This window comes from Rhamphochromis longiceps, linkage group LG4 (assembly GCF_057381845.1).
Source record: "Rhamphochromis longiceps isolate RC_006_pf linkage group LG4, R_longiceps_female_GT1.1, whole genome shotgun sequence".
NCBI lineage: Eukaryota > Metazoa > Chordata > Actinopteri > Cichliformes > Cichlidae > Rhamphochromis > Rhamphochromis longiceps.
Window position 1 is genome coordinate 38,017,397 of NC_140560.1, and position 20,231 is coordinate 38,037,627.

Here is a 20,231-nt window from a genome sequence, read left to right on the forward strand (position 1 = left end):
TGTTTTCTGCTCCTCTGCACAGGTTCATCATGGGTCTCCCAACTCACCGTCAGTGCAGCATCGAGATCCAGAACAAGACCACGACGTTCACCCTGTGCAACCCATGGTGAGTCCTGCAACTCCACGTCCACAGAGAGCTGTCCCCGCGTCAGCTGCATGACAGTTATTGAAAAATCACTTGGATGTTTCTGTGAGGTTAAATCCAGATATATGTAATTATTGTTGTTTTCATTCATGAACGTTCACAAAAGCAGAAAAAGTAAAAGCACAGTTGTTGATTGATTAAATTACAGTTAATCAATCACACGTGAGTGTGCTGCAAGGATTTTAAAGCATTGTGAAGTTTGACGAGATCCCTCGACCCCACGAACGAGCCTTTCAGACTCATGCTGGGACATGAGGGGTCAAGGAAGGACAGTAGGAAGGAAAACTTCCTGTTAAAAGGGAGTTTTTCCTTCTGTTGGGGGAAAACTCTGTAAAAAACCCAGGAGAAATAAAGACACAATGAGACAAAGTTACTTTCTTTATCAAACGTGTACACGGGTGAGCTGCTAAGGACAACTCACACCATGCACAGTGGCTTGGTAATTTTTATAGGAAAGACAGTGAGAACAGGATAAGAAAATACAAAACAAATAAAATAAACAACTCCATATGTGGCGCTAGTCTCGTCAGCAGAGAGCTGGGAGAAGGCTGTGAGAGATAAAACAATCTAAAACAATATGTCCCAAAACAGTATGTCTTTGCTGAGAAAGTCTAAAAAGATCATTCTAAACTAATCTAACCATAGACAAAAGGGCATGCTTGCACATTTAAAAGAAGGTAAAGAAACATAGAAACATTTTTCCTGTAACATTCCCTCCTGTTTTAACTTATTTTAAATGTATACAACAATTGTCTGTGAAGGTTATTTATTAAGTATCTTAAACAATTTTTAATTTTCAAAATGTCAGCATAGCAGAAATGGAAGTCATTTGGTCTAAAGAATAAAACAAAAGAAAATAATAAAAAGAAAAACATAGTAAATGAAAATCATAGTAAATGAAATAACAAGTGGAATAAACAAGAAAAAATAATAAAACGAAAACTACAAAAAATAAAAGGATGAAAACTAAAATGAAAACTTTGTATTTAAAAATGATGAAAACCAAATATGTAAAATGAAAACTTCAAAAAATACAAGGATGAAAACTTCAAAAAATAAAAGGATGAAAACCTGCATAACCTACTAATGTTTTAATCAGTGCGTGATCACTTGACAAGTCATTTTTAATCACCACGTCATTCATTAGCAGTTATTACAAGTTCTCCTCTAACAGAATTGCAACGGGATGCTGTTCTTCTTGAGGCATGGCAACATAAGCAGTCATTGTAGTTGTTATCATCTTTGAAATCATTACTCTTAGACATGGCGGTGTAGCTGCTCCAGATGTGTGGTCAGTGACATATTTCTGCAGAATGGTCAAATTCTGCAAAGCTTCATAAATGTCTCCGCTTACAAACTCCTCCTTGTGATGCTGTTAGCAGGTCTAGAGTCAGTCTGTTCTGCAGCACCATCGTTCTGATGGCCTGCTGTTCTCCTGCTAAGGCGGTTCCCAGGGTCTTAGTCAAGTTGATGTGTCGTAGCAGAGCATATCGGTTGATTTCCACATGATCCCGCACCTCGGCAACTCCAATGCCGGGGATCAAGCTCTGTAAGAATTTCACTCCTCCTCCCCAGATGCGAAACTCTCCCGGCACTCCAGTGTCCACGGTAATGCCGAAAGAATTGGGGGAGGCGATGTCCACTTCACGTCTCTGCCGGCTGCTTGGGTGATGTGCAACACTTTGCATGAAGAAAACGTGATCTGATAATTCCACCAGGGCGCACAGACCTCCCCAACCTTCAGGGAGTGACAGATAAGCCTTGTTGCCACATAGGAAGTACCAGTCAGCCAAAACTCTGGTTCCTCTGCTGCTGGGTGCCGTCCGTGCACATCCTGTCTGGTACTGAGTCTTTGTTTGTAGTGGCATTCGGTAGCTGTAGTCGGAGCGACAGTTGAGGCTCATCAGCGTCGTGTTACTGGCACAGGTTGTGTTGGTTGAACAGGCCATACACTTCCTCTCATTCCTCGGTGGGCAGAAAGTGTGTATTTACATAGGTGAGTAGGCAGCTCCCCCACTGCCCGCGATCCATTGTTCATCACACATACTGGCAGTTGTGATGCGTTCAGTTTGTTCAGTAGAATTACATCAGGCAGTGGGTCTGAGACTTGGGGCCAGGTCAGTAGGTAGGTCTGTCCGGAACAGTGCACATTCGTGAGTGATGATGACCTCCAGGTTGCTTTTGCTGGGATGCTGTAGTTGGCTTTGGACCAAAGAGTACCGTAGCCTGGATGTGTTGCCAGGCCCAACAGACACCAACTGCGATCTTCAGGTATGCTGTACGGCCACAGGCCAGACGTCTGTGAGGATAGGGGCATATGGGTACATGCATAGCAGTCAGTTTTGTTATTCAAATGAGCTGTAGTGTTCATAAACTGCCACCAGAAGTTAGTGGCGTAGCCATGGGGAAACTTGGTGTACTTTCCTTTGTCATACAGTGTCTGCCTTTTCTCCATATAGCGTGACTTGTTGTCCCTCATGGAAGCAAAGGTGAAGAGCCCGGCCAGGGTCAGGGCCGCTGCAGTTATTAGGAGCCACCACCTCATGACGACGGAACACACCCTCCTGTCGCGAGTAGACCCCCCGGCCAGGAAAGCTGACCCCTCCACCGGGCGAGATCACAACAAGTAGGCAAGCCTGCCGTCAGCTGTGTTTAGATGGCTTCACTGACTCGCCTGCAGTGACTCTGATGGACCCAGGATGGTCGTTCCGCAATTTTGCAAGCGGTCGGTGTAGTGAGGAGGACTTGGTATGGCCCCTCCCACCTGGGTGTGCTCCAGTTTTTCCTTTGGAGCACCTTGATCAGAACCCAGTCACCGGGCTTTAGTCTGCAAGACACTGGAGAAACATCATCAGGTTGTTGATTATGTACAATGATCTCTTTGTTTTCTAACAGCTTAGACATCCACTCTGCTAATGTGTTTTCTCTGATTGCTTTGTCTATTGGTTGACTGGTAATAGGCAGTGGAAACGGCCTGCAATGAATGATTTCAAATGGAGTTAGTTTATGGGAGCCTTGTGTTAAGCGCATCCACATCTTCACTAAACCCAAACATTCAGGCCACGGCCTTCCTGTTTCTGCCATGCATTTCCTGAGCCTTTGTTTTATAGTGCCGTTAGTTCTCTCTACAAGGCCTGCGCTCTGAGGGTGATAAGCACAGTGGTGTTTTATGCTGAAACCGAGCGCTTCAGAGACCTTAGTGATGACATCATTTACAAAATGAGTGCCGTTGTCTGATCGTATCAAAGCTGGGATGCCATATGTGGGTATGAAGTGATTGCACAGGCACTTTGCTACTGAAATTGCATCTGCCTTTTTCACTGGATAGATTTCCGGCCACTTTGAGAACACGTCTATAACCACTAGGGCGTATTTTGACCCTTGACATTCGCTTAGTTCAATAAAATCCATATGAATTGTGTGAAAAGGATGAGGCGGAGTTGGAAAACGGCCTCTTCTTGGTCGCAGGTTACCCTGAGCATTATATTTTTGACACGTCATGCACGTTCTGACAAATTGTTTTGCTGAAGTTTCAAAATTTACAGTGTAGAAATGAGAGTTGACAATACAGGTCATTCCCCCCGATGACAAATGCGTACAGCCATGAGTCACTAATGCCGCCATCTTGTGGAGCGATTTGGGCAACACTGGCTTGCCATAACACATCATTAAATCGTTTGTCAGAACTGCACCGTGTTTTAGCCATTTTGCCTGCTCTGCTGTGCTTGCTGCTTTTTGTTCACTTTGCAACACATCCAGTGGAATCTGATGCGTGTTTACTGCCATCAGTGTCATGTTTGTCTTTTGTGCCGCCTGTTTTGCGGCACTGTCAGCAAAATTGTTGCCTGTAGTAATAAAAGAGCTATCAGTTTTATGTGCTGCACATTTACACAATGCGAGTTGTTGTGGTAAATTTATTACAGTCAGCAGTCGTTGTAAGAGGCTGCCATGCTGGACTGGTTTACCGGTTGATGTAATCATTCCTCTGTTTTGCCAGAGCTTTGCAAAATGATGCACAGCAGAGAAAACATACTGGCTGTCTGTATAAACGTTTATTTGTTTATCTTTGTGTATTTCTCATGCACGAATAACAGCTATCAGCTCAGTGCTCTGTGCAGAATATGAAGAAGAAAGTGGTTTTGCTTCTATTATTCTACTGTCTGTGGTTACTGCGTAACCTACACAATTACGGCCTGTGTTGTCTTTAGAGGCCGATCCGTCCACAAAGACATCACTAAAACCAGCTTGTGGCTCAGCATGGATGTCAGGGCGGGGTTTGGTGTCTTTGTCTAATTCTGCATGGCAGTTGTGCACATCTCCATCAGCTGGTGTGCTCACTAGAGTCCCTGGATTTAGTGTGCCACATTTTTCCAGTGTGATGTGAGACTGTGATAGTAAAATGCCTACATACGATAGCTGTCTGGCATGAGTCAGGTAAGAGAGATTGGCTTGCAGCAGTATAGATGTGACAGCATGCGGGACCTTGACAACTAGTTTGTGCCCTAAGACAATGTCTGCTGACTTCTTTACTGCTTCTGTGGCCGCTGCACAGCTTTGGACGCAAGTCGGCAGGCCCGAAACTACAGCGTCTAACTTACACGAGTAGAATGCCAGAGGGCGCTGTTTGTCACCAAAAGCCTGTGTCAGAACTGCCTTCATGTAGCCGGCCCCCCCATCAACATGCAGCACGAAAGGCTTGTCATAATCAGGCAGGGCCAGGACTACATTTGTTTGTAAAGCCACCTTTAGGTTAGTAAATGCTGTGTCTGCCTCTACCGTCCACGTTATTGTATCTCGCAAAGCGAGGTTTTTGCCATAAATCATGTCTTGGAGTGGCTGAACTGTTAGTGCATACTCTGGAATCCAAGCTCTACAGAAATTACACAAACCTAAAAAACTCATCATCTGTTGTTTTGTTTTAGGTTTGGGTGTGTTTTGCACTGCCAGCTTTCTGGTTCCCAGCAGTGTTTTGCCCTGGCCTGTGAGTGTGTGTCCGAGATATGTGACGTTATCACTCCACAGCTGCAGTTTGTGTTGTGAGACTTTGTGGCCCTGTTCAGCCAAATGCTGTAGCACAGCAAGTGTGTTGTCTTTGCACGCCTGCTGTGTGTGACCGGTTATTAAAATGTCATCTACATACAGCAAGTATTGACCTAGCTGTGGGAGCTTACAGCTAGACATTGACTTCTTCAGTGCTTCTGCATAGAGGGTTGGGCTATTCTGGAAACCCTGGGGCAAACGAGTGTATGTGTACCTCTGACCCTCAAAGGTGAAGCCAAACAATGGCTGTGAGTCTGGATGTAGTGGAACTGAGAAAAAAGCGTTTGAAAGGTCGATTACTGAGAACCACTGTTCTTTCGGTGTGACCTGATTTAAAATAGTGTGTGGATTAGCAACCACAGGTGGGATTTGTTCAGTCACTTCGTTTATAGCTCTCAGGTCATGTACTAGACGGTATGCACCCGTGATAGCTTTTTTAACAGGAAAGATAGGAGTGTTACAGGTGGCTGTCTTTGTTTTTATTAAAATTCCTGCCTTTTCCATGTCTGCTATCACTGGGCGAATGCCATGTCTAGCCTCAGTAGTGAGTGGGTATTGAGATATCAGTGGTCTGTGTTTTGAGAGAGGTTTTACTCTTACTTCATCTGCATTTTTTATAAGGCCGACATCAGCAGGGCCTGTAGACCAGAGAGTTTTAGGCAGCTGAGCTAGTGCTGCCTGATGTCATTCAGTTAATTGTGCATGTGTTTCAGCGGCATCGGCTAGGTGTACAGCGGGCCTGACTGCGACCAGCCAACCCAGTGTGTATCGGAAACACCCTGTCCGGCGGCCTTGCAGCCAGCCTTCATGAGTGTCTTCCGTTTTTTCATAAGTGTCTGCTTCAACCCTGGCTAACACATTTCCTAAATCCTTCCAGTCTGAATGATAGTTATGCGCTACAGACACGTGTGGCTTAGGCATGCGGTTCAAAGCCTTCACGGCTGCTGATTGGATTACTGAGCACACTGCATTTCCCGACTTTGTGACATACAGGTGTTGTAAAGTCAAACTCTGTTGTCCTAGCTTCCACACTTGCTGATCGTAAAGTGGGTCTGGGCCTGGAGTTTGTTTAAATCTCAACGTGTTGTGATAGTCAGTGGGTTTCTGGAAATAGGATGTGGGGGGTGTATATTTGCGGGCCACATTGTGTAGTTTTGTGAGCTCTGGCAGTTCGAGAGTCCAGTAATAATGTGGGACACCGTGGCCTTGAGAGAGACACACGTTGCTGCTGTGTGCCGTGTTAATGCTATCTGGCTCTGGAGTGTTGTCATTTATCATGCATTCAGCAATCATGCCATTCTCTTCCGGTATCACGCCTATCCTGAGTTTTGTCAGAGCGTCTCTTCCTAGAAGGTTTACTGGGCATGACGGGTCATATATGCATTTAATGAAGCACCTGCGGCCACTTTCTGTATGTAATAGTTCTAAGGGGGCAGTTAGTTGTTGTACAGTGGTGAGGCCTGTGGCTGACTTCACAACTAATGTATCTTTTGAGTACTGTAAGTTCTTAGGTGCCTGCCTCAAAACCGTTTTACATGCTCCGGTGTCACACAACATTTGGATTGGTTGCCCGTTCACATGAATTAACAGCATTGGTTTGTATTCTGACCCTAATAGCAATTGTTCTATGTTAAAAACTTCCCCTCCCTCATCAATGTTCATGTCTTGTGTGTTTTCTAGTCACATGTCATTGTTCTCCATAGATTCGCCACTGTTTTGCCTGTCATTGTTCCTCCTACTATTATGTGTCTGTGGCTTACTTCTGCACTCTCGTTCAAAGTGACCTCGTTTTCCACAGTTGAAACAGGCATTGTCTCTTTCATATCTGCTGTCTCTGTTTCTGTGTCTGCGGCCTTGCTGTCGATTACCTTGCTTCCCTTTCTGTCTCTGATAGCCTCCCGAAAATGCAAGGAAACCTGTCTCTGAATCTATGGTGAAGACGTCAGCCTTATTTTTCTGTTTGTGCACTTTTGTGGCGTGTTCAGCATGTAACAGGGCATCTGGCAGGTTGCCAGTGTTCATTGTGACCCAATGTTTCTCTACATGTGCTCTGATTGGTGGGAGCAGGCCATTTAGAAATGCATTTTTTAATTGCTGCTGGAATGGCGTTGCATCGCCATCGGCATAATCTAAACCTGAATGCTGCCTAAAAACTGGGCGCAGGCGGTCTAAAAAGTCTGATGCAGTTTCATTTTCTTTCTGTTTCACCTCTCCTATCTTATTGTAGTTTGGCTTGGGGGCCAGCTGTAGTTTCACACGTTCATAGAAATTATGTAGTTGGCCTTCTAATTCAGGGTCACCTGCACGCAGGGGTTGTGGTCCGTTGCCGACCACTAAAGAATCTAAAGGATTATTAATTGCCCCCCCAGTGAAAGAGCCTTTCACTGAGCCAAACTTCAAACCCAAAAGATCTTGAAGTACCTGGTACATTTCATGACCGTTTAAATACCATTGAGTCCTAATTGCTTCAACTGCTCTCTTCCATATGTCAAAACCGTCATGCAGGGGCGGGACATCTTTAAGAACATTTTTGCGATCCTCATGTGACCATGGTCTAAACACAAGAATTGTGGGGTGTGCGTCTTGATGCCCCATAGGTCCAATCGGCTGACCATATCTGGGGTTAGGTGAACTTATTAATGGAAATACTCCTGGGGGGCTTGGGGGGTCAGGCCATATTTCCCTGCCTACATGATCTTCCCCTATATCTGCTTCAGGTGCTTGTGTTAATGACATTTTAGCTAAATCTGCCTGCACTGAACCGTAAGGGTTATTCACAGCTGCATCTTTGTCTGTTTGCTTGGGAGTTGATGCAGAGGCAGTAACATAGGGGGGAGGGGCTGCAGCCGTTTCTTCAGGCGCCTCACAGCTTTGCTTTTGTTTTTTATTCTGTCTCTTTTCTCTATTCTCAGCACGTCTCTGTTGCTCTTTTTTCCATGCATCTAGGAAAGTTAATTCATTTGTGCGTTTTCCTTTCTTTCTAAGATTTGTGGTTGCACTTATTTCCTTTAATAAGCTATCTTTGAGCTGTGTTAAAGCTGCGGGGCTGCACGTACCCTCCCACCCAGGACATGACGTCTTTTTAGGATTACGCCATCTCCTTGCGCTGATTTTTCCTGCACCTGGATATTTATTTTCTATCCATTGTTCGTCATTAATGAACTTTTGTGTATACTGCCCATTATTGGCAAGAGGTTTAGAGGTTTTATTCCCCATTTTTCAATTTTTATTATTTAGTGTATCTTACTTATGTATTTATTTAGTTATTTATTTTTATTTATTTATTTATACACTGGCAATACAGCTGCTATCCACCTTCGCTGGTATGAGGAATGAGAGTGGTTGTTCACACGCCCTTCTACTTTCGGACTATTTCCAAAAGCGGTGTGAACTTTACGAGGCGGAACTCGACCGTTCTCCCAAGCCACCAGCACTTCAGCGAACAGCAGTGAAAGAAAAACACAGTAGGAGCGGCTCAGTCTCTTATTGGACCGTGAAAAGTCAGCTTGCTCCGTTAGTTACAACATCACACACATACATTCACATTCACACTTATTCGCGCGATCGGAACCCTTATCATAAGGGGAGCTGCCAGTCTTTCTGTAGACGAGCTACTTATTCCCTAGACCCAGCTGGGGGAGCTACCCAGAGCTCCAAACCTAACCCACAGAAGTGGGGAGCTTCCAGTCGACGAGCTCCAAGCTACCAGCCGACGAGCTACTTTAAACCCACAGAGGTGGGGAGCTTCCAGTCGCGACGAGCTACTTTCGCTATTTTAAATTCCCTGAATTTAAAATACGCTTTTACGCAAGATTGTGTCAGTGTGTCTGTATCTACCTGGTCAGTGTCGCCGGGTCTGGTCCACCTCGATCGGGCCCCACCACCGTGGGTCGCTTTCTAGAACGTTGGCCAAGACTCGAATTTAACGCCCTTGGTCTTTGACCACACACCTAGTGTGTGGGCTGTCGACAGACGAACAACGTGGACTGGTCACGGAGATGGGACACGATGGAGGCGCTCCGGCTCCGAAGGACCAAGAAATGTTGGGGGAAAACTCTGTAAAAAACCCAGGAGAAATAAAGACACAATGAGACAAAGTTACTTTCTTTATCAAACGTGTACACGGGTGAGCTGCTAAGGACAACTCACACCATGCACAGTGGCTTGGTAATTTTTATAGGAAAGACAGTGAGAACAGGATAAGAAAATACAAAACAAATAAAATAAACAACTCCATATGTGGCGCTAGTCTCGTCAGCAGAGAGCTGGGAGAAAGCTGTGAGAGATAAAACAATCTAAAACAATATGTCCCAAAACAGTATGTCTTTGCTGAGAAAGTCTAAAAAGATAATTCTAAACTAATCTAACCATAGACAAAAGGGCATGCTTGCACATTTAAAAGAAGGTAAAGAAACATAGAAACATTTTTCCTGTAACACCTTCCCACTGTCACCAAAGTGCTGCTCATAGGGGGTCATATGATTGTTGGGTTTTTCTCTGCATCTACTGTACAATATAAAGCACCTTGAGGCGACTGTTGTTGTGATTTGCGCTGTATAAATCAAACTGTGTAAATTGGGAGTGTCAGAGCAGAGTCAAACAGGATGTGACACGAGTCAGATCAGATCTCTGACAGGAAGCTGCCATCTTTCTGTTGAGCTACGTTCCTTCCTGCTTCACCAAACCTCAGACTTCCTTTAGACCAAACCAACCCAACCAAGGTGCCATTATTTCTATTTCGTATCACTTTAACTTCTTCATCTCAAAGAAAAATATCTCCTACACCATATATAAGGATGCATTGTCTATGAAAGACACAAATATGGTTCTTTTCATGTACTGGCACAGCTACATTTGTCTGAAAGCTTACTTTATGGCTCTTGTATAGTTATCTGTGGTACTATATAAGATGAGCGCTAAATTCACCCACGACATGGTTAAGTTGGTGCACTGCCCAAATGTCTGGCTCCTGAGAATGAACCACCATCCTTTTAACTTAACGAGTGAACTGTCTGCTTGTTTCTCCTTAAAACAAACGTCGGTTTGACTCGACACCACCAACACAACCAGCTTCAGCAGCAAAATAACTGAATGAACGTTACTCCATCCAGATGTTTGACTGTAAAAGTGGCACACAGTGGCATGGTCCTCCTGTCCTGTTTGCTGGTTCTGTTTGTGGATGTATTATCCATAAAATCGTGATCTGTCTGCAGGGTTAAAGTCAGTCTTCTAAAGTAAAGGCCTTAAAAGTAAGTGGAACCTGAGCCGCATTAAGTACTGACATTGCTAATGTCACGTCACTTTGCCGACATTTGACCAAAAGTAACTTTTTCCACGTTCTTCAAAATTTGCATTGCTACTTAAATAAGTGAGAATAAATATGTCACAATAGATACATGAGAACAAAGCCCACTTGCTTGTCTTCCCCCAATTTGTTTTTAAATTAGCTGTGTCCCAAAACGTCGGCTGCATCCTCCGGAGGCCGCATTTGAAGGCCAATTACGTCACAGCCAGGCGACGAAGGCTGTCCCAGTTCATCGACTCCTTCAAATGCGTCCTCCTTTTCCCTGAATTTGAAGGATGGGTCGGGTGTGTCCTTCGTGGCCCACCATATCCCAGAATTCATAGCGCAGGGCCAGCCAAATTTCAGCTGCCAACAATGGCGGCCGCTACTAAGTTTTAAAATTACTCTTATTAATCTTTCTGGGTCACAAAATAAACTTTTAACATATTTTAAGGCGAGAAAGCAGCTGTGTAAATTACAAATATCTGCTCGGTTTATCAAGACATCGCATATTTGCAAAAGTGTGCCGACGTTTTCGGAGACGTCTGTTACCCACCCGCTCGATAGCAAGCCGGGGGGTTCAATGGTCACTCCAGCCGGCGAGAGCAGTGGACTCCCGGCTTCATCGTTTTCAGACCCCCGCTTTCTCGCTACTCAGGTTAAACATGATATAAGTCACTCGGATAACTTAAAAATGTAATTGTTTGCCTTTTTTCTGTGTTTTATTTGTTCCGGAGTAAATCGGTTTGGCTGAAATCAAAGTTATTAGATTATTAGATTAAATAAACTTTATTAATCCATCGGGTGGGTTCCTCCGGGATTCTCACACAGCTGAATAAACGTCAAACAGAAAACTGATTAAACAGAAGTGTGAGACGGTCGAGAGTTTACTCCAGTGTCCTGTTATATTTTAGATAGCAAGGAGCAGACGGCCGAGTTTATTAAACTCCACCGAGACAGCGGTGACGCAGATCTGAAGGCTAGACCATCACATTTCACAGCCTCGCACTTCCGGCCTTCTCGGTCTTTGAAGGACCCGGTCCACGTAGACCGCGAAGGAAAATGGGATCCTATTGGTGGCTCAGCTGGTTAGTAAAGAGGGACAACTACTTACTTACAACGACTTTATTGCACTATATAATTTTCCAATCAGTGTTCAGGAATTCTCAATGGTGCTTGGTGCCATACCCTCAGGGACTTCAATGTTATATACAGTGGGGCAAAAAAGTATTTAGTCAGCCACCGATTGTGCAAGTTCCCCCACCTAAAATGATGACAGAGGTCAGTAATTTGCACCAGAGGTACACTTCAACTGTGAGAGACAGAATGTGAAAAAAAATCCATGAATCCACATGGTAGGATTTGTAAAGAATTTATTGGTAAATCAGGGTGGAAAATAAGTATTTGGTCAATAACAAAAACACAACTCAATACTTTGTAACATAACCTTTGTTGGCAATAACAGAGGTCAAACGTTTACTATAGGTCTTTACCAGGTTTGCACACACAGTAGCTGGTATTTTGGCCCATTCCTCCATGCAGATCTTCTCGAGAGCAGTGATGTTTTGGGGCTGTCGCCGAGCAACACGGACTTTCAACTCCCGCCACAGATTTTCTATGGGGTTGAGGTCTGGAGACTGGCTAGGCCACTCCAGGACTTTCAAATGCTTCTTACGGAGCCACTCCTTTGTTGCCCGGGCGGTGTGTTTTGGATCATTGTCATGTTGGAAGACCCAGCCTCGTTTCATCTTCAAAGTTCTCACTGATGGAAGGAGGTTTTGGCTCAAAATCTCACGATACATGGCCCCATTCATTCTGTCCTTAACACGGATCAGTCGTCCTGTCCCCTTGGCAGAAAAACAGCCCCATAGCATGATGTTTCCACCCCCATGCTTCACAGTAGGTATGGTGTTCTTGGGATGCAACTCAGTATTCTTCTTCCTCCAAACACGACGAGTTGAGTTTATACCAAAAAGTTCTACTTTGGTTTCATCTGACCACATGACATTCTCCCAATCCTCTGCTGTATCATCCATGTGCTCTCTGGCAAACTTCAGACGGGCCTGGACATGCACTGGCTTCAGCAGCGGAACACGTCTGGCACTGCGGGATTTGATTCCCTGCCGTTGTAGTGTGTTACTGATGGTGACCTTTGTTACTTTGGTCCCAGCTCTCTGCAGGTCATTCACCAGGTCCCCCCGTGTGGTTCTGGGATCTTTGCTCACCGTTCTCATGATCATTTTGACCCCACGGGATGAGCTCTTGCGTGGAGCCCCAGATCGAGGGAGATTATCAGTGGTCTTGTATGTCTTCCATTTTCTGATGATTGCTCCCACAGTTGATTTTTTCACACCAAGCTGCTTGCCTATTGTAGATTCACTCTTCCCAGTCTGGTGCAGGTCTACAATACTTTTCCTGGTGTCCTTCGAAAGCTCTTTGGTCTTGGCCATGGCGGAGTTTGGAGTCTGACTGTTTGAGGCTGTGGACAGGTGTCTTTTATACAGATGATGAGTTCAAACAGGTGCCATTCATACAGGTAACGAGTGGGGGACAGAAAAGCTTCTTACAGAAGACGTTACAGGTCTGTGAGAGCCAGAGATTTTCCTTGTTTGAGGTGACCAAATACTTATTTTCCACCCTGATTTACCAATAAATTCTTTACAAATCCTACCATGTGGATTCATGGATTTTTTTTCACATTCTGTCTCTCACAGTTGAAGTGTACCTCTGGTGCAAATTACTGACCTCTGTCATCATTTTAAGTGGGGGAACTTGCACAATCGGTGGCTGACTAAATACTTTTTTGCCCCACTGTAAAAACACTGACAGCTCAATATCTACCTCAGTCACTCTCCCTGATCCAGCTGAGTCACCAATAGGAAAAATCTGCTTTTCACAGGAACTTGGTCACAGCAATAAGAGAATACGTAGTTTATGCCAAGAAGATATCGTCTCTCTCCCATATATAATATCTTATTGGAACCAATATGTTCCAGATATCAAGTGGAAGACAGTCTGGATGGTCCCCCATAAATATTTGATTGTAAATAAGGTGAAAGAAGTCTCTTTTAAAATTCTACATAAATGTTATCCAGCCAGTCACTACATGGTAAAATTTAAAAGGGACATAAATACTAATTGTACTTTCTGTGGGGATCATCCAGAAACTGTGACTGTGGCAGACTGGCGACCTGTCCAGGTGTGCCCCACCTCTTGCCCTATGATAGCTCAGATAGGCTCCCGCCCCTCCGCAACCCTGATAAGGTTAAGTTGGCCACTGATGAATGGTCTCTGAGCGTGACGGTGCTTGTGGGTGCAGGTCTCTGCCGGTTGTTCAGGTGTATTGCAGGTGTGAGGTGTGATGTCTTCCTGTTTCTCCAGCATGCACATTGTGAGCGGCTCCTGCAGCTCGCCCCTGCCTCCCACGCTCAGCCCCTACGAGAACGGCAACGCCCTCTTCATCAAGAAGCCTCACACGGCGTGTGGCTCTGTGACCGTCTTCACCTACGACCTCCAGCACGTGTCCACCCTGCAGTTCAACGGCAGGGTCGCAGTGATGTTCTCGGTGCCGTACGACTTCAACTTCTACTCCAACTGGTACGCGGTGGGAGTCTTCGACATGGACAAAGCCTGCGACCAGCACCTTTACGACGAGATGTACAACAAGTCGGAGCAAAAGTTTGTCAGGGGCAAAGCCAAGGGGCCGAGTCTGACCTACAGGGGGGCCTACATCACTGTCAGGGCCACCATGTCCGACACCTACCAGCCCATCCTCAAGGTCGCCATCTGCAATAACTGAGGCCCACAGCCGCACCTGCAGTGTGCACCATTAATCCCACTTAACCCAGTAACACTGGGTTCACACTGCAGGAGACCTGCAGCTGATTGATCAATCAATTAATCAGTCATCAGTCAGTTCGATTCTCTCCTCATTTTATATCCACAAACACAGATTAAATCTCAACATTTATTTGAAATTTGGATTTCTTTCCCTGCCCCTCCTTCCTGATGACATCCAAAAAATGGTGAGCTGTGATTGGTCAGCAGTGTGTCTGTGATGTTGTCTGAACCCGATGTTAAACTTTTTTTCCTTCTCTTTATGTTTGACACAAACTTAACTTTTACTTTTGATGATGTCACTCGGAAATCGTCATGGCGACTGCATTACTGTGGTCCAGTGAGATGAAACCACAGAGCTGTGCAGCTGTGAACATGTGGATGAGATAATAAAGGCTGAGTGAGTCCTAAATGTCTGAGCTGTTTTCTTACGATAACCAATCACAAAGCAGTCTAAGGAGCTTGGGAAGAAAAGCGTCGGGACTTCTTTAAGTTTCTTGAAGACGTTTGGTCCGAGAAGCTTCTTCAGTTTTCAGAGCAACTAGTGCAGAGTCCAAGGTTTTAAGCCCTGTGAGAGTTTTTCTAAAGGGGTCGCTGACCCACTGTCTTAAAACATCTATAATAATTGTAAAAAATAAAATTGGCTACGTCGCGTAGCGAATGTAACTCCCGCGATAAACGAGGGACTGCTGTATTATTAATAGTAGAGTCTGGGACATCTAATTGATTAACATCCACATTGATTATCATGCACTATTATTTTTGTTCAAGGAGAGCAAAAACTATAAAACTCTCTCAGCTTGTTCGTTGCCAAAAATGGCCACTTTTGTGTATGTTCACAAAATGCTGTAAAATGTGTATTTATTAAAACATTTATCTACTTTTACCGACTTGACTCTTTAAATTAGCTCCAGTCCTTTTCATTAAAACCAAAATTGTATCTACATTCTTTTTTTACTCTTTAAATGCCAGTTAGGTTATATATAGTACCAGTACCGTTTCAGATAAAAAGGTGATAAAGTCCTAATGGTTTCATAAATCTTCCTATTTATTTATTTTCATATAAGCATCGGGGACAAGGCTGTCTTGCAATTGTTGAGGTTCACTAGTGTGCGCCCTATTTCTTCCAGGATGACTCTTCATTTGTAGGTTTTAGTGGACTCTTAGTACTGTGAAGTGGTTTTCATGAGACAAAGGCTTGTATTCCAAGATCTGGGAGACTGTAGAAATGAGCAGTGATGCCCTTCTTGCCATCTTTCCAGAAAAATAAGTGATCTGGAAGCTGTTACGCTTACTTACAGCAGCAGCACTTTCTGTACCTGCATAAACTCCAGGACACATTTACTAACGGTGTTTGTTGCTGTATGTGCTGCAGCTTTGAATCTTTTATTAATATATATTTTGTTAATATTTTGGCTATGGTGTCTTGTTATGAAATGCACAAGAGTAAAAGTGTTTTTAGCATGCGGTCAAAGCTAAGTTTGACTGGGAAACTCAAAGCTCAATAGTCTGTATCAACAAAAATTCACTGCAGCCTGTGTAATATTTGATGCGTCATAATTTATTCCAGTCTATCTTGCAAATACATGTTTGCGTTACAATGTCACGCACAAACACACGCAACTATTAGATCCTTAAGATTAAACCTGTGTCATTCTTTTGATCCACTGCAGTGTAATAGTCACAAAAAAAAGAAGTGAAGTGGCCAAAAATGGCCAGGATAGAGATCAAAGGGTTAATTCGTAAAATGTCTAAAAATATTATTGATTACAGGATAATACATTACTGTTAATAGCAACTGTAAGCTTTTTACTTTGAAGTTACAAGTATAAACAATGCTGTTACATTTACACTTACATTTTTTACTATAAGTATGGACATAAAACAAGTGAACAACATTTTATAATAAGCTTAATTGGAATTCTGTACACTGGAAAACAACCAACAACACATAAAAAACACAAACAAACAGCCAGTGCCTTCATCTGTCCGTTAAGTGTCAAACATCACATTGACCCGTAGTCCCTGCTCGTCAGCACATGCTTTTAAAAAGAGCTCCATGTCCTCTGCAAACTGAAAAACAAAGAGGAAGAAGTCCCTCTACACAAAAACACTGCAGATGACAGGCCAGGCAAACATCTATTGACCTGGTCCAGAAACTGTCTCACCTGGGACTCTCCACCCCCATCTGCCTCTGGATCAAGGACTTCCTGACAAATAGACCACAGTCGGTCAGACTCGGCCCCCACCGGTCCAGCACCATCACACTCAGCACCGGGTCTCCACAAGGATGTGTTTTGAGTCCCCTCCTGTTTACGCTCTACACATCCGACTGCTCCCCTACCCATCTCTCAAACACCATCATAAAGTTCGCGGATGACACCACAGTGGTTGGACTCATCTCAAGGGGGGATGAGTCGGACTACAGAGATGAGGTCAACAGACTGACTGAGTGGTGTTCAGTTAACAACCTCCAACTGAACACCATGAAAACTAAAGAACTTATCTTGGACTTCAGGAAGGGCAGAGCAGACCCGGCCCCACTTTACATTCACGGGAGCTGTGTGGAGAGGGTACACTCCATGAGGTTTCTGGGCGTGCAGATATCTGATGACCTCTCCTGGACTGCAAATACCACGGCGGTGGTTAAAAAGGCCCAGCAGCGTCTCCACTTTCTGAGAGTGCTCAGGAGGAACAACCTGGAGGAGAGGCTGCTGGTGACATTTTACAGAGCCACCATAGAGAGCATCCTAACGTACGGCATAACAACATGGTATGCAGGGTGCTCAGCTGCGGACAGGAAAGTACTGCAGAGGGTCATCAACACAGCCCAGAAGATCACTGGCTGCTCTCTGCCCAGCCTGGAGGTCACTGCAAACTCTCGGTACCTCAGCAGAGCTGGCAATATCATCAAGGACCACTCTCACCCCAGCAACCAACTGTTTGAACTATTACCGTCAGGCTGACGGTACAGGTCACATAAAACCAGGACAAACAGATTCAGGGATAGCTTCTTTCCCAGAGCTATCACCGTAGTAAATAAGCACAAAAACAACTGAACCTATTCCATACCGTCACTGTCATTATATTATGCTGCTATTCATACTGTCATTATATTAATGCTGCTATCCTGTATATATTGTACATACTATTGTTTGAGTACTTACGATTGTTTTTTTTGTACTTTTTATATTTTACATTTATATTTATTATTGAAACTTGCACCAAGGGAATGGCACTCCAATTTCGTTGTACTCTGTACAATGTGAAAAGCAACATTTAAGTCAACAAAGAGACTGCAGAGGTGCTGAAAAGAAGTGCATATTTATAACTTTAACTATGAGGTATATTTAATACCAACATACCTTTGAAAGGCAAAGCATTTTGAATGTGTCCATTTATTTGCTGCTCAATCTTTGCCCTGACAGTAGGGCTGAGAGTGGGGCGCAGAGGGCAGCGAAACAGCCAACACGTGGTGCACTCCTGCAATTCTGGCTTGGAGGCAGAATTCCAATTTGATATGTGCATCTAAAACAGAGAGAAACAGATAAACACCATATACACCTTTAAGTTCAGGTTTTAGCAGAAATAACACGTTACAGTTAGCATGTAAGAGATTTGGGGAGAAAATTCTTTACAAAAACATAATTTACAAGACACTTAATTGTGACATACGTATCTATTGACATATAACAGACAATTGAACAAAGGCTAACTCAAATCTGGGCAATAAAAAAGCAGAACAGAATGGAATAGAGAATATTAGTATTTATAAATGTATGAATCTCTTTGTGACAAACTTTACAATGTTGATGCAGGTGGAATGAGAGACATGAATAAAGCACAATATGCAGTAAATGGAACGATGTGCATTGATGTCAGATACTGAAAAGCAGTGAAGTGAATTTGTTCAATAACAAGCAAAAATCAAATACGTTTGAAAGGGACCACTAAATGCTAGTCAGAGGTGTTAAAAGTGCACACATTCCTTACTTAAGTTTAGATACCTCGGGGGTCTGACTGTTGTTGTAACGCTAACAAAGTGCCAACATCAGTGTAAGCAAAGTAGATGATTCCTAGAATTATATAATTATTAACAGCAAATTTATACATGGAAGACTCTGTACCAACCTTTACGATCGATTTGCAAGGTTAATGATCCATGCAGGAACGAGACAACAAAAAAAATCCACGCGGGAACGTATTTCCGCCTACTGTGGAGGTCACATGTTTCCGGTTAGTGTGGAGGTCCCAATATGGCGCTCCCCAGTGGCTTTTTTATTTTTTATTTTTTTTATTTTATTTTTTTTATTGACAAAGCACAAAATACAGATATACAAATACAAAATAGCAAACACAATGTCAGGGGGTTCGTATAAAAAAGCACAATAGACACAGTCTATTATAGAATCACATGATATTGAACAGGGAACATAAGTTTATGGTTTTGACAGCTTTTTGATTTTGAGAATGTTGTATGGTTTTAACATATTGTTTGGTTTCATTTAAAAAGCAACGAAAGGATGGTTTTGCGTTAGAAAATTTCGACTTATGTATATGAAATTTGGCCAATAATATCAATAAGTTAATCAAATAAAATTCGTTTGCCCTGTGCATGGGGTACTTAAAGAAACCAAACAATATTTTCTCGTAACAAAGAGAGAACTCAGAAAGGATAAAGGAAACAACAAAAACACAAAATTCTTGCCAGAAAAGATTCGTGTATAAGCATGACCAAAATAAATGAGAAATATCTTCCTTCACACAATTACAAAATGTACAGTTAATATCAATGTCCTTTTTATAACGTACAAGAAAAGACCTAGTTGGATAAAAACGATGAATAACTTTAAAAGATATTTCCTTTACTTTGTTATTTAATAGAAATTTCGACGGTAAGGTCCAAATCTTCTCCCATTCCAGGTCCTGGTATAAGTTATTCCAGTAGGCGACAGCCGCTGGGACACAAGTTCTGTCTTTTTGAAACAGAGTTCTTATTTCACGGTTGTTTTTCCTCCTTACAGAGGGGAACCACATCTGACCAACATAAGTAACAGCAGGATCCAGTGGTAAAGGGGTCAAATCATTAACAACAGGATTTCTAAACAACATTAAGACCCCAGCAGGGATAGCATCAAACACTATGGCATATTCCTTTGGTGGAACAGGAAGACCATATGTATTCAAAAATTCTGAGTAAGAGAGTAAACCTCCAACAGGATTTATAAGTTGTGCAACACGATGAATCCCATTATCAAACCAATTACTTAAAAACACAGATTTATGTTTGTATAAAATGTCTCTATTGTTCCAAATATAGTATCTATGTGGAGAAAAATTGTGTTTATAAATCAATGACCAGGAAAGAAGCATTTGTTTATGAAAGTTGGATAGTTTTAAAGGGATTTTATCGATATTGTAATTACAAAGCAAAAGAAAGTTAAGACCACCAATTTTTGAGAAAATATAATTGGGAATAAAGTTCCAAATTGAGGTTGGGTTCCTGAAAAATTGTTTAATCCAGTTTATTTTAAACACATTGTTTAATGAGGAGAAGTCAAGAAAGTTTACTCCACCATGTTGGTATGAGCTGGATAAAACTGATCTTTTAATATAATGAATTCTATTCTTCCATATGAAATTATAAATAAGTCTGTCAATATCTGCCAGGGTTTCTTTATTTACATCAAGAGACAAAGCAGCATAAGTTAGACGAGATAAACTCTCTGCTTTCACCAGTAAAACTCTCCCTTTAATGGATAAATCCCGCTGCAGCCAAGCATTTAGCTTTTGTTGTGTTTTGTCCAAAATTGGAGTGAAATTAAGGGAGCACCTGGTGGATTGATTTTTATTAATGACTATACCAAGGTAAGTGACAGACTCTTTCACTGGGATGCCAGCAATAGATAGACTGGTACAATTTCT

General features: G+C 43.0%; 1 protein-coding gene, 1 long non-coding RNA gene and 1 pseudogene across 2 annotated transcripts in view; 1 reads left to right on the top strand and 2 right to left on the bottom strand.

The window, feature by feature from the left end:
- Positions 1-14,604, top strand: LOC146672341 (DELTA-sagatoxin-Srs1a-like). The gene is made up of 2 exons (XM_085404922.1): positions 1-106; positions 13,851-14,604. The coding sequence occupies exons 1-2, from the start codon at positions 30-32 to the stop codon at positions 14,266-14,268; spliced, it is 495 nt and encodes a 164-aa protein (XP_085261048.1). The 5' UTR covers positions 1-29; the 3' UTR covers positions 14,269-14,604.
- LOC146672342 (uncharacterized) lies at positions 589-2,690 on the bottom strand (annotated as a pseudogene).
- LOC146672343 (uncharacterized) overlaps positions 2,809-20,231 on the bottom strand; it is a 25,410-nt gene continuing 7,987 nt past the window's right edge. The window contains exons 2-4 of the long non-coding RNA XR_014911551.1: positions 17,672-17,834; positions 9,023-9,241; positions 2,809-2,982 (exon numbers count right to left, since the gene is read on the bottom strand). This is a non-coding gene — a long non-coding RNA (uncharacterized LOC146672343). The remainder of the gene's footprint in view (positions 2,983-9,022; positions 9,242-17,671; positions 17,835-20,231) is intronic.